This window comes from Leptonychotes weddellii, chromosome 8 (assembly GCF_054177405.1).
Source record: "Leptonychotes weddellii isolate Sample4059 chromosome 8, ASM5417740v2, whole genome shotgun sequence".
In the NCBI taxonomy this organism is placed as follows: domain Eukaryota; kingdom Metazoa; phylum Chordata; class Mammalia; order Carnivora; family Phocidae; genus Leptonychotes; species Leptonychotes weddellii.
In genome coordinates this window covers 22,627,070-22,639,424 of record NC_138376.1, presented here as the reverse complement: position 1 = coordinate 22,639,424, position 12,355 = coordinate 22,627,070, and the positions used below count along the sequence as shown (strand labels likewise).

General features: G+C 50.0%; 2 protein-coding genes across 7 annotated transcripts in view; one reads left to right on the top strand and one right to left on the bottom strand.

The window, feature by feature from the left end:
• TUBB (tubulin beta class I) overlaps positions 1-3,313 on the bottom strand; it is a 4,387-nt gene extending 1,074 nt beyond the window's left edge. The window contains exons 1-4 of the mRNA XM_006734390.3: positions 3,071-3,313; positions 1,546-1,654; positions 1,183-1,293; positions 7-900 (exon numbers count right to left, since the gene is read on the bottom strand). Of these exons, the coding sequence (XP_006734453.2) occupies positions 7-900; positions 1,183-1,293; positions 1,546-1,654; positions 3,071-3,127 (1,171 nt within the window). The 5' untranslated portion in view covers positions 3,128-3,313. The remainder of the gene's footprint in view (positions 1-6; positions 901-1,182; positions 1,294-1,545; positions 1,655-3,070) is intronic.
• Positions 3,314-5,133: 1,820 nt separating this feature from the next.
• MDC1 (mediator of DNA damage checkpoint 1) overlaps positions 5,134-12,355 on the top strand; it is a 12,549-nt gene continuing 5,327 nt past the window's right edge. The window contains exons 1-7 of one of the 6 annotated variants that reach the window (XM_081827825.1): positions 5,135-5,240; positions 7,512-7,650; positions 8,723-9,103; positions 9,189-9,258; positions 9,570-11,011; positions 11,702-11,767; positions 11,935-12,024. In XM_081827825.1, the coding sequence (XP_081683951.1) occupies positions 5,238-5,240; positions 7,512-7,650; positions 8,723-9,103; positions 9,189-9,258; positions 9,570-11,011; positions 11,702-11,767; positions 11,935-12,024 (2,191 nt within the window). In that variant the 5' untranslated portion in view covers positions 5,135-5,237. The other 5 variants (XM_081827824.1, XM_081827826.1, XM_081827829.1 and 2 more) reach the window with 5 other exon arrangements.

The following is a 12,355-nucleotide window of genomic DNA, read 5'->3' as shown; positions in this document are numbered from 1 at the left end:
CCTTGCGCCGGAACATGGCCGTGAACTGCTCCGAGATGCGCTTGAACAGCTCCTGGATGGCCGTGCTGTTGCCGATGAAGGTGACTGCCATCTTGAGGCCACGAGGTGGGATATCGCAGACTGCTGTCTTGACGTTGTTGGGGATCCATTCCACGAAGTAGCTGCTATTCTTGTTTTGCACGTTGAGCATCTGCTCATCTACCTCCTTCATGGACATCCGCCCACGGAAGACAGCAGCCACGGTGAGGTAACGGCCATGGCGGGGGTCACAGGCGGCCATCATGTTCTTGGCATCAAAGACCTGCTGGGTGAGCTCGGGCACAGTGAGGGCCCGATACTGCTGGCTGCCGCGGCTGGTCAGAGGTGCGAAGCCAGGCATGAAGAAGTGGAGACGTGGGAAGGGCACCATGTTGACGGCTAGCTTGCGGAGGTCAGCATTGAGCTGACCAGGGAAGCGGAGGCAGGTGGTGACACCGCTCATGGTGGCTGAGACGAGGTGGTTCAGATCCCCGTAGGTTGGCGTGGTCAGCTTGAGAGTGCGGAAGCAGATGTCGTACAGGGCCTCATTGTCAATGCAGTAGGTCTCATCCGTGTTCTCTACCAGCTGATGGACGGAGAGGGTAGCGTTATAGGGCTCGACCACCGTGTCAGACACTTTGGGTGAGGGTACCACACTGAAGGTGTTCATGATGCGGTCAGGATACTCTTCTCGGATCTTGCTGATGAGCAAGGTGCCCATTCCAGAGCCTGTGCCCCCACCCAGCGAGTGGGTCAGCTGGAAGCCCTGCAGGCAGTCACAGCTCTCAGCCTCCTTCCTCACCACATCCAGGACTGAGTCAACCAGCTCAGCCCCCTCTGTATAGTGGCCCTTGGCCCAGTTGTTGCCTGCCCCAGACTGACCTGGAATGGGGTCGGGAGGCAAGCCTGATTAGTAAAGCATGGAAAATAAAGGACCAAATTCCCACCTTTCAACTTTTGGAATAATGTACACAAATGTGCCTTCTTTCTCACTCACCTGTGATACATTCCTCCCCCATTATTTACTATCTAAGGCAGTCCCTACCAACACCCTGCATTAGAGATTTCAGAATACAGCCCTGGATAAGCACTCCAGTATAACAATAATCTCCTTGCTGTCTCCTTTACCCAAATACATTGAACAGCACATTGTATATAACTCACCGAAAACAAAGTTGTCTGGTCTGAATATCTGCCCAAAAGGACCTGAGCGAACAGAGTCCATGGTCCCGGGTTCTAGATCCACCAAGATAGCACGAGGAACGTATTTGCCACCTATACGGAATAAAGTAGAGTACAAATTGGCAAAAGAGATCAATTGGGGCTGGGAGACAGCCAGGGACCCTAACTTGTGATTCCAAGTGCGGCCACCAGGGGGCAGAAGAGCCAATCTTCTGCCCCACGGTGGGCAATCAAATCAAGGCCTCCTTAAAAAAAGAAAGGACAAATCCATCCAAAGGTGGTGAGGGACCCTAGAGAAGCGGAAGAGGAGATGGGACCCAAGCTTTCCCGGGTTCCCAACCTCACCTGTAGCTTCATTGTAGTACACGGAGATGCGATCCAGCTGCAGGTCGCTGTCACCGTGGTAGGTTCCGGTGGGGTCGATGCCGTGCTCATCACTGATTACCTCCCAGAACTGCGGAGGGAAAGCAATGAGACTTCCACAACTCTGGTCCCGGCCAATTATGCCCACCCGACCTACACATTTTAATCCCAGACACACCCGTGGTGAGCCTGGTTCTAGGGCCTGGCATTCCCGGTCTGCCTGCCACACCCTTCCACTAGACACCCGCAACCCCGGGGAAGCCGAAGCTTTCACTGCTTGGAATGCGAGACGAGGTGCAGCTGAGGAGGCCCGGCGATCGCAGAAAATTGTGGGGTGGGAGTGTGAGGAGAGGGGGAGAGAGGCGGCCGACCACACGGGACGAGCACACCTTCCCGCCGAGCACAATGGGCCGGGGTTCGAGAGACTAGATGCTGCCGCAATCGACCACCCCCCACCCCGCCCTCCACGTGACTGCGGCGCCCGCGCCCGCCGTGCCACTGACAAAGGGAGGCGTCGCGCGTGGGCGGGGGCGGGGCCTGAATTCGGCCCGCGAGAGGCGGGGCTCGGCTTGGGCTAGGGCGCCCCCAGCCGGCCGGCAGGGCCGCATTGTCCCGGCGCGCCAGGGGCGCCCCGGCCCCGCCCTTCTGCTACAACGTAGCAGCAGCACTTCCTCCCTGCCCTTCCCCCGCTACACTGTAACCGCGCGCAAAAAAAAAAAAAAAAAAAACCACACCAAAAAAACCCACCCCTTGCCTTGGCCTCGGAATTTTCTTCCTTTGCTAGCTTTTTACCCCTTGCTTTAAATAAGGATTCTCTTCCTTTCTCCCACCGTTTAGTCCTGAGGGACCTTTTAAAGAAAAGGACCCTCCTGCCCTCTTTCTCCATACTGGCTCACGCCCTAAAAGGGTCTCTTTACTGGAGATGAAAGGAAATAAAATTAATCCAGCAGCTACTAGTTTTCCATCCACAAAGAACTACGGGACCGCCCCTCGGGAATCGCGGGCGCGCGAGATGCCTATCTTTTGGGAAGGGGACCGCGCAGCGCAGCCCACCCTGGCGCACCGCGTCCCCCACCCCACCGTGGGATCCGGGCTCCCTTCAGCCGCCGCCCAGCCTCCCCCCTCCGGCGAAGCCCAGCCAAGGGGGATGTACCTGGGGGAAACCTCGCCTCGCTTTGTCTCGGACCGTTTCCGCATCTCCCTCCCTCCCCGGTCCTCGGACCGTTAGAACACTTTCAAGTAAAATCTTAACAGAACCACGGTCTTCCCACCGCCAAACCCGAAAGGTCCTTAACAGCTTCCCCAAAATGAGCCAGCCAAGACTAATTCCCCCATTTTTCAAAAACAAATTCTAGCTACAAACGTCTATTATATATGGAAAACTTTTGAGGGGCAAAGCTTGACTATGGATGGTATGCAAATATATATCACAACCATTCATCATTTATCTGGATTTTTTTTCTTCTCAAAAGAAATATAGTTAAAAGAAGAGGTTTAAAATCCTTACCTTGGCACCGATCTGGTTGCCACACTGACCGGCCTGGATGTGCACGATTTCCCTCATTGTTAAAATTTATTTTTAATTCTTTTGCTCGCCTCAAGGTGTGTACGGGGCAAGAAAATGATATGGAATTTTTTTTTTCTATACTGCTAATCGCAGGCTGGAAGGATGGACGTGTCCCAGAGGCTGGAGGAGCGAGGTCCGAACGCAGAGGCAGGAAGGTTCTGAGAGGGAGAAAAGAGAGGGGAGGGCGAAGGAGGGAAGGCGGGCAGGGCGGGGCGCGCGTGCGCCTAGGCTGGGAGGCGGGAGAACGCGCCCCGCGCCGCGGTCGGGAGACAAAGCCTTATCGAGGCTGGACCTGATTAGTCGATGCCAGTCACGTCTGAGACGTCCATTGGTCTCTGCTCGGATGGACGAATGCAGGCCTCACTGGGAGTTGTAGTCCTCCATTGTTGTCCACGCTGCAAAATGAAGGGAGGGATGGGTGGATACTGGATTTTTGGTTTGGGGGGTTTTTTAGTTTATGAAAAATGACCTTGCGCAAGTTTTCTTTCCCCTATGCCTGAGTGTTTTGTACTAAAAGGGAGTAGTTTTCGGGGATACAGGAATTGGGAACCCTACGGTGCCAGGCGTTGGAAGGTGGAGTGGGCACGCCCTGAACGCTCCCTGCTGCGGTAGCTCTTGGGAAGAGAGGGCTGCTTAGTTCAGCGAAAATTGGGGAGAAATGCAGCACCCTGTTCTGCTATCTAACAGCTGGTCCTTTGGTGACCCAAGACATGAACTCCAGTAAGCCGCTGCTCTCCCAGATAGAAAGAGGAGACTGCCCTCCTGCTATTTTCTTGGAAGTTTTCTAGTGATAATGTTCAGAAAGAGAAACAAAATTGCAGCAATGGCTTTTCAGAATAGAGATGTAATTGTCTGAGTCTGAGGGTGTGTTCACAAGAGTAAGTTGAATAGTTTAGAAAAACTGGTATCTTGAAGTCAGAAGTTTCTGTCCATGTAAGGGGTTCCGGGCCTTAGAGCAGCATTGAAGACACTGCTTTTGTCAGAGAACTATGGATGAGGTGCCAGAATTTCAGTGCCTTCCGGCCTGCCTCTCTAGACCTTTTGGTGAAAGTGTTTTTCAGTTTGCTGAATTCACTGACTAGGTGGCTGGCTGTTGCAATCTTTCAAAAGCCTCAGGATTGAAACAAAAGAGGGGGGCCGATGGGAGAAAACAGAATGTGCTCAAGTCAGAGTGGTGCTTCTTAGGGGTTAATTCATTTGATAGATACTAAGTGTCCACCAATCCAGAAGCTAGGGATACAAAATGAGTAAAAATTGGTTCCCCGGTCTTCAGGATTTTGCAATTTGATGGGAAGTGTATAAACAATGGAGTGTGGTAAGCACTGTAAAACGTATGATATCAAGGTCATCAATAATTCACAGTGCATTCAACACATTTCTCCTCACCTAAATAAAAAACAAACATCAAGTTGTGTAAGACCTTCTCTACCCACTTAAAAGAGAATATTTTATGTTTCAGGGCATGATCACAATGAAAGCAATTATTTTGTGGGGGTGGGGGAGAGTTCAGAATTTAGAATTAGAGGACTTGTTTCAAGTTGTCTCTCCCTTACATTAGCAGTAGGAACCTCGGCAGGTCCTTTAACTTGGCACACTTCAATTCCCTCTGTAAAAATCTACTTTTTCCTATTTGATTGTTGTGGTCGCAAGAAAGTGGGATAATGAATGCAAAAGGCCTTCCTGAAGTATACACATAATCGAATTGTTACTATTCTCGTCTTAGTATGAGATAATGAAATAAGATGATTTTATCAACCTTCCTCAACCTCTTGAAAGACCTCAGTCAACCTTTAAGATAGTTAACAAAACAGTTCTCCCTCTTCGCCTACGGATCCTTAGGAAAATGACCTCCAAATGTCCATCAGGGATGTAATCTCAGGGAGGAAAAGACAGGGCTTCTACTAAAAAAGCCAAATCAATAGGAGATGAAGTTCCACTGCGATGAGGAGTCCTCAAGCGCCACGCCTACGGGCAGTTCTCCAACTGCAGCCTCCGGCCACGACTGCAACCTGCACCGCATTTCCATTTCTCATGAGTCAGCGGACTCCATGTCTGGGAGGACCGAGGAAGGGCTCTCCGACTGCAGGAGACGCATCCGGCGACGGCTATGGTAAGCCCCTCTATCCGCCGTCGGCACCCAGACTCTGTGGTCGCGGTTTGGAAATCTGCGCGGGAAGTGGGCGGTGGGTGGTGAAGCGGTGGTGGGTTGTGCCTTGGAGCCGCCCAATCGAAGTGCGCCTTTCTGTGCGCGCACGGTAGCCTCCGATTACCGCCTCACTCGACCAATTTCAGGCGCCCAGGAAAAGCCGCCCCTTTGAGCTGTTAAAGGGGCGGGGGCAAGGCTGGGGGCGAGGCTGGGGGCGAGGCTTTGGCTGGGCCTCCGGGTTGGGAGCTTCGTCAATCGTGGGGCAGCAGGGCTGTGAAAGACAGCAGCAGGAGCCAATCAGCGAATCGGCGCCCTCTCCGCACGAGCTCCTGCGCCACTGGGTCGCGGCCGTTACTGGTGGCGCGCGCGCGGGGACTCAAAGTAGGTGAGTTCTGGGGGCCTCGCCCACGGCTCCTCGGAAGCCATTTTGGTTCTCCCGGAGGGCGGGAGGGGCGTGCCTTGGGTGCGACTGGGCGGAGGATACTTGGAAGTTTGTTTCTCGGGATTATAATACTCATCTTTACTTGACGCCCCTCCCCGAGTTAGGTATGAAGACGTTGGGCCTGGAGGGAACCCCCTGGGGTGGAGATCAAAGATGGTGGCCCACTGGATGGGAGCCCAGGGTCCTGAGCTCCCGCTGCGTTCGCCATTCTTAAGGAGGGAGTTAGCACTATCCCCGTGGGCGCGTCCTACTTTCCCTGTCAACAGTTAACCTCTGTGGTGGTATCTTTCTGAGTGAATTCCACCCATACTGTTTGGAGTTTTCATCACCTTTCTTTTGTCCTTTTATCAGGAGGGCAGGGTTAATTTTATGTTTGGTTTGTGAATGTATCCCGAGCTCTTTGAACAGTACCAGGTGCGCAGTAGGTACTGTCGAAAGAAAATGATGTGCCCTAAAAAAAAAAAAAAGAAAGAAAATGATGTGCCCTAGGGGAAAAGACACAGTTCTGCTGGTCCAGTTCTCCAGGAGGGTCTGTGAAGGCAGAAATGGAAATTAATGGTTACAGTATAGTGAGAAGGATTAGGGGAGGTACAAGTTCACTGACCAGTGGGGACCATGAGGGTACACAAAGAACACCAGAAAGCAGGGAAGATTCCAGGAAAGGCCTTATTGAGGAAGTGACATTTGAACTGAATCATAAAATATGGGTGAGAGTTGGACCAGAAAACTAAGTGAAGGGCCAAGGAACTGGCTAAGGCATGCAGGTGTGGGGAACAACAGGAGCAGTGTGTTCAGAAATTGGGGAGAAGGTCCATGTGGCTGAACCATAGGCTTTGGGGGGAGGGGAACAGGACCTGAAGTTCAGATCATAGAGGGTCCTTGCCAAGGAGTTGAGATTTTATTTTACCATGTGGGCATGGAAAGCCATCAAATATTAAACAGAGGACAGACAGTATCTTGGTGCTCTTGGGCTAGTTCCTTAACCCATCTATGTTGCAAATGCTTAATCTGATAAATAGAATATAATAATAATTTACCAGGTTCTTGTGAGGATTAAGAGTCTGTCATTATAAAGTAACTAGAGCAGTGCTTCACACATAGCAAGCCTCTATGTATGTCAGCTGTTAGGATTCTTTGCAGTTTAGTTTGATCACACTGTGATGTTCTGGTAAAATATAAAAAGCATGGGCTTTGCCTCCAGAAGCACATTTATTCCTGTCCTTTCCACCTACCTGCTGTTATCCTGAGCAAGTCATTTAGTATTTTTAGCCTTAGTTTCCCAAATGCATGTCTCAGATGTCTATTATGCCTGACACATAACACAATGCCCAACACACAGTTGACGCTTGGCAAAATTTAGCTCGCTTTAAAACGGTTTTTTCAAACTGTTGGTTCCAACCCAGTAGTGGATAGTGAAATCAATTTAGCAGGTTGTAGATCAGCATTTAAACAATAGTGGATGGGGAAAAAAAAAAGAATGAAAACTATCAGTGTATTGTATACCGTAGGCTAAGCATTGTTTCTCAAAATGTTTTTCTCTATACATAAGCACATGCTTACGTATAGTTTGTGTACTTGGGACCTTCTAATATTTATTCCCTCCCCCATAATATTTATTTTTTATTATAGTCACAAATATTTTTTAAATGTTTCAGAAGGGTAATAACAGAATGATTGTCAGAAGGAGAAATGTCAACCTCCACAACTCTCCAGATTTACCCCCAGTTATAACCCCCTCTTTGAGGCTGTGGTGAACCTATGATAGAGATGATGATAATGTGTTTCCTTCCCAGGTCATGGAGGACACCCAGGCTATTAACTGGGAGGTTGAAGAAGAGGAGGAGACAGAGAGATCCAGTGAATCCTTGGGGTGTAGCTTGGAGCCCGTAGGGCGATTGCATATCTTCAGTAGTGCCCATGGACCAGAAAAAGGTCAGAGGTTATTGGATGTTAAAGTACTGGTGTAGGCCTCTTATTTTTGTGGGGAGGTAGTTGGAGGGTTGTAAGAAGCTTATACATGTTTCAAGGAGATCTGAAAAAATTTTTCACTGGTAATGCAGAGGAGGGGGCTGATTGAGTTGATTATTCTAGGCAAGTGCCCTGGACTCAGTGGGCTCAATTTTACTTTGGTAGGAGATGAAGAGATTCAAATGGAAATCCAGCATGGTCTGGAAGTGGATGGTGGTGATGGTTGCACAACAATGTGAATGTACTTAATGCCACTGAACTGTACACTTAAAAATGGTTAAATAGCAAATTTTACATATATATATTTTTTTTTTTTTTTAAAGATTTTATTTATTTATTTGAGACCGAGAGAATGAGAGAGAGAGCACATGAGAGGGGGGAGGGTCAGAGGGAGAAGCAGACTCCCTGCCGAGCAGGGAGCCCGATGCGGGACTCGATCCTGGGACTCCGGGATCATGACCTGAGCCGAAGGCAGTCGCTTAACCAACTGAGCCACCCAGGCGCCCAAATTTTACATATATTTTATCACAATAGAAAAAATCCAATATGGATGGATGGGGTATTGACGATAACACATTGTTTATATTTTTCAATACTTAGATATCCTACTGTCTTTTTTTGTTTTTGTGTGTGAGTAAAGTGATAGTTTATTAAGTGAAAATACAGAAAAAGCTCTTAAGAGTGAGAGGGGTCCCGACAGGGTTGCCCGTCTTTTCTTTTTATTTTTTTTAAGATTTTATTTATTTATTTGACAGAGAGAGACAGCGAGAGAGGGAACACAAGCAGGGGGAGTGGGAAAGGGAGAAGCAGGCTCCCTGCAGAGCAAGGAGCCCAACGCGGGGCTCAATCTCAGGACCCTGGGATCATGACCTGAGCCAAAGGCAGACGCTGAACGACTGAGCCACCCAGGCGCCCCCATCTTATTTTTCTTACGTGTGTGAGGACCTTGAGTTAGTAATGGGGTACTCAACAGGAATATTTTCCTGATAGCAGGCCAAGACTCAGGCCTTAACCTATCTGCCTCTCTAATTCTTAGATTTCCCCCTGTACCTCGGGAAGAATATGGTGGGCCGAATGCCTGATTGCTCTGTGACCCTGCCCTTTTCATCCATCTCCAAACAACATGCAGTGATTGAAATCTTGGCCTGGGACAAGGCACCTGTCCTCCAAGATTGTGGCAGCCTCAATGGTACTCAAGTCCTAAGGCCTCCTAAGGTCCTAAGCCCAGGGGTGAGTCATCGGCTGAGGGACCAGGAGTTGATTCTCTTTGCTGACTTGCCCTGCCAGTACCATCGCCTGAATGTCCCCCTGCCCTTTGTTTCTCGGGGCCCTTTAACTGTAGAAGAGACACCCAGGGTACAGGGAGGAACTCAACCCCAGAGGCTCCTGTTGGCTGAGGACTCGGAGGAGGAAGTAGGTATGTTTGTGTATTGGGAGGGTGGGTGAGAAGATGGAGATGGTGAGTGTAAAACAGTCAACTTACTCCTTTGTACTCTTGACAGATTCTCCTTCTGAAAGGTGTGTGAAGAAAGAACTAAGGACCTCCCCTTTGGCAGCAGTAGTTCCAGAGAGGTGAGTGCCAAAGGGCCAGATACTTGAGTCTTCAAAAGGAGGAGGAACCAGGGACTGTAGGATCCATCTGCAAGAGATGCTTATCATGGAAATGGGGTTGGGGAATTGCACATACTCCTTTGCTCAGCTGAACTTTTATTGAGCACCTCTGATTGTACCAAGTAGAGAACTAATTGCTGGAGAGAGAAAAAAAAAAACCAAAACAAACATCTACTGCCTTGTGTCTGCCCTTAAGGAGCTCATAGTTGAGTGGAGTATTCCGTGTTGGGAAACAGATGCTATAGACTCTTTCCCTTCTCTTCCCTTCACAGTGATGAAGAGGGGCCTTCTCCTGCCCCAGATGGCCCTGGGCCACCATTTGCCTTCAACCTGGACAGCGACACAGATGAGGAAGAAAGTCAGCATCCAGCAGCAGGAGAGGCCTCCTTAGCTGCCAGAAGAGGCCCCACCGCAGAGACACAACAGCCTAAAGCTGTGGCAACTGAAATCCAGCTTGAAAAGGATCAGTGTTCAGTGAAAGAGAGGAACAATGACACAAAAGTTGAGGCAGATGCAAGGAATGGGGTGGTCCCACTTGGGGCCACTCTGGAGAAAAACCAAACTGCTGGGGAGGACAGTGACACGGATGTGGATGAAAGCAGGCCTGCTGAGGTCCATTTGGAAAGGGCCCAGACTTCTGGCTTCATAGACAGTGATACTGATGTGGAAGAAGAAGGGATCCCCGCAACCCCAGCTGTAGTTCCTATGAAAAAGAGGCAAATCTTCCATGGAGATAGTACAAAGAGTCCTCAGGCACCTGCTTTGGTACATCTACAGGAGAGCCCAGCTGGTAGTGATACAGATGTGGAGGAACGGGAGCTCCAACTGGCAGTCCCTCCGGAGAGAAACGAAGCCTCCGTGGTGATTGACAGCAATACAGACAATGAGGAAGAAGTCTTAGCAGCGCTCACTTTGGCACGTCTGAAAGAGAGCCGAGTCGATATATGGAACAGAGATACAGATGTGGAAGAGGGTAGGGCCCACCCTGTGGCCCTTCTGGAGCAAAGCCAAACTTCTGCTGGGAGAGACAGTGACACAGACGTGGAGGAGGAGGGGCTCCCAGTGGAAAAGAGAGGAACTGTTCCCAAGTGTCATACAGACAAGGCACATTCAGAAAAGAGGCAGTCTCCTCTCCAAGACAGTGATTTAGGGGTGGATGAAGATAAGAGCTCACTTGCGGTCCACCTGGAGAGAAGCCAAGCCTCTGCCACAGTGGACATCAACAAACAAGTGGAGGAGAAAGTCCTATCAGGGCCAGCTGTTATACTTGTGGAGAAGCATCAGGTGCCTATGGTGTGGACAAATCAAACAGATGTGGAAGTAGAAGGGGGCCAAGCAAAGCTGCCTGTGGTGCATCTGGAGGAAGCCCAGCCTCCTCCACCTGGGGACTGTGAGATAGATGCAGAAGAGGGCACATCCTTAGCAGCCTCAGTGGTGGCAGATAGAGGAAAGTGCCAGCCTCTGGCAGAAGGGGATACAGCTGTTCTTGAGCGGGAGAGGGCTCATGAGGCGAGGGCCCAGGGTGAGTCCCTTGTGTCACAGATGGAACAGGATCTTCTCCCTGTCTCGAGGGAGAACCTTATAGATCTGGTGGTAGACACAGGTACTTCAGGGGAACCCATCCAGCCACAGAGAGAGGGAGCCCAGACCCCCACAGAAAGGGAGAGAGAACCACATGTGGACAAGACCGAGGACCCTGGGGACAACCATGGGGGTAAGTGCTGGCCTTCCTCCCTTAACCCCTAAAAGAAAGAATGCTTATAGGGTATCTTAGTCTATTTGGGCTGCTATAACAGAATGCCATAGGCTGGGTAGTTTATAAACAACAGAAATTTTTTCTCATAGTTGTGAAGGCTGGGAAGTCCAAGATCAGAGTGCCAGGATAGTCATGTTCTGGTGAAGCCCAGCTTCCTTGTTCATAGGCACTGTCTTCTCCCTGTGTCCTCACATGACAGAGGGGCACAAAAGGAATTCTGGGGTCTCTTTTAGAAGGGCACTAGTCCCATTCATGTGGGTTCTACCCTCATTACCTAATCATCTCCCAAAGAACTCAGCTCCTAATAAAATCACATTGGGAATTAGGTTTCAACATAGGAACGTGGGTGGGGATACAGACATTCGGTCCATTGCAGGGGGCTTGGGGTTGGGGAGAAAATGGTAGAGAAAGAGTAAGGAGTTAAGCTTCAGATATGACCTTTTTTTTTTTTTTAAGATTTTATTTGTCAGAGCAGCTGCAGGGCAGAGGAAGAAGCAGGCTCCCCGCTGAGCAGGGAGCCCAGTGTGGGGCTCGATCCCAGGACCCTGGGATCATGACCTGAGCCGAAGGCAGACGCTTAACCGACTGAGCCACCCAGGTGCCCCAGATATGACTTTTATTATCTATCTTATATTCTTCCCCTCCCAGATTCTGAAGACCTGGACCTACAGGCTACCCAGTGCTTTGTGGAGAGAGAGAATCAGAGCCCAGAAGGTGAGGACATCCATGTCATATGGATGTTGGCGCAAGTGGGAGCTGGGAGCCCAGACTGGTGGTCCTTGAAGGTTGTGAAAACAGGCATGAGTGGGGCAGGAGGCCAGGAATGGGACCCAGAGTTCTGTAGAGGAGCTGTGCTTGAGTCAGCTTTTCTTATGCAGCAGTCCAGAGCATGGAGGATGAAGCTACCCAGGCCTTCCTGGTTACTCTACCCCAGGAGCCTGGCCCTTCTTGTTGCAGTTTCCAGGCCTCAGGTATAAGAAACTATCCTTCATGCCCCTAACTTGGCATCATTGCTTTTTTCCTCTACATGTTTCTTTCATATTCTTTGACTCTTTTGCTAATGTTTCTCCATCTCCATCATTTTTAAAAAGGCTGCTATGAGAGGGGCGCCTGGGTGGCTCAGTTGGTTAAGCGACTGCCTTCGGCTCAGGTCATGATCCTGGAGTCCCTGGATCGAGTCCCGCATCGGGCTCCCTGCTTGGCGGGGAGCCTGCTTCTCCCTCTGACCCTCCCCCCTCTCATGTGCTCTCTGTCTCTCTCATTCTCTCTGTCTCAAATAAATAAATAAAATCTTTAAAAAAA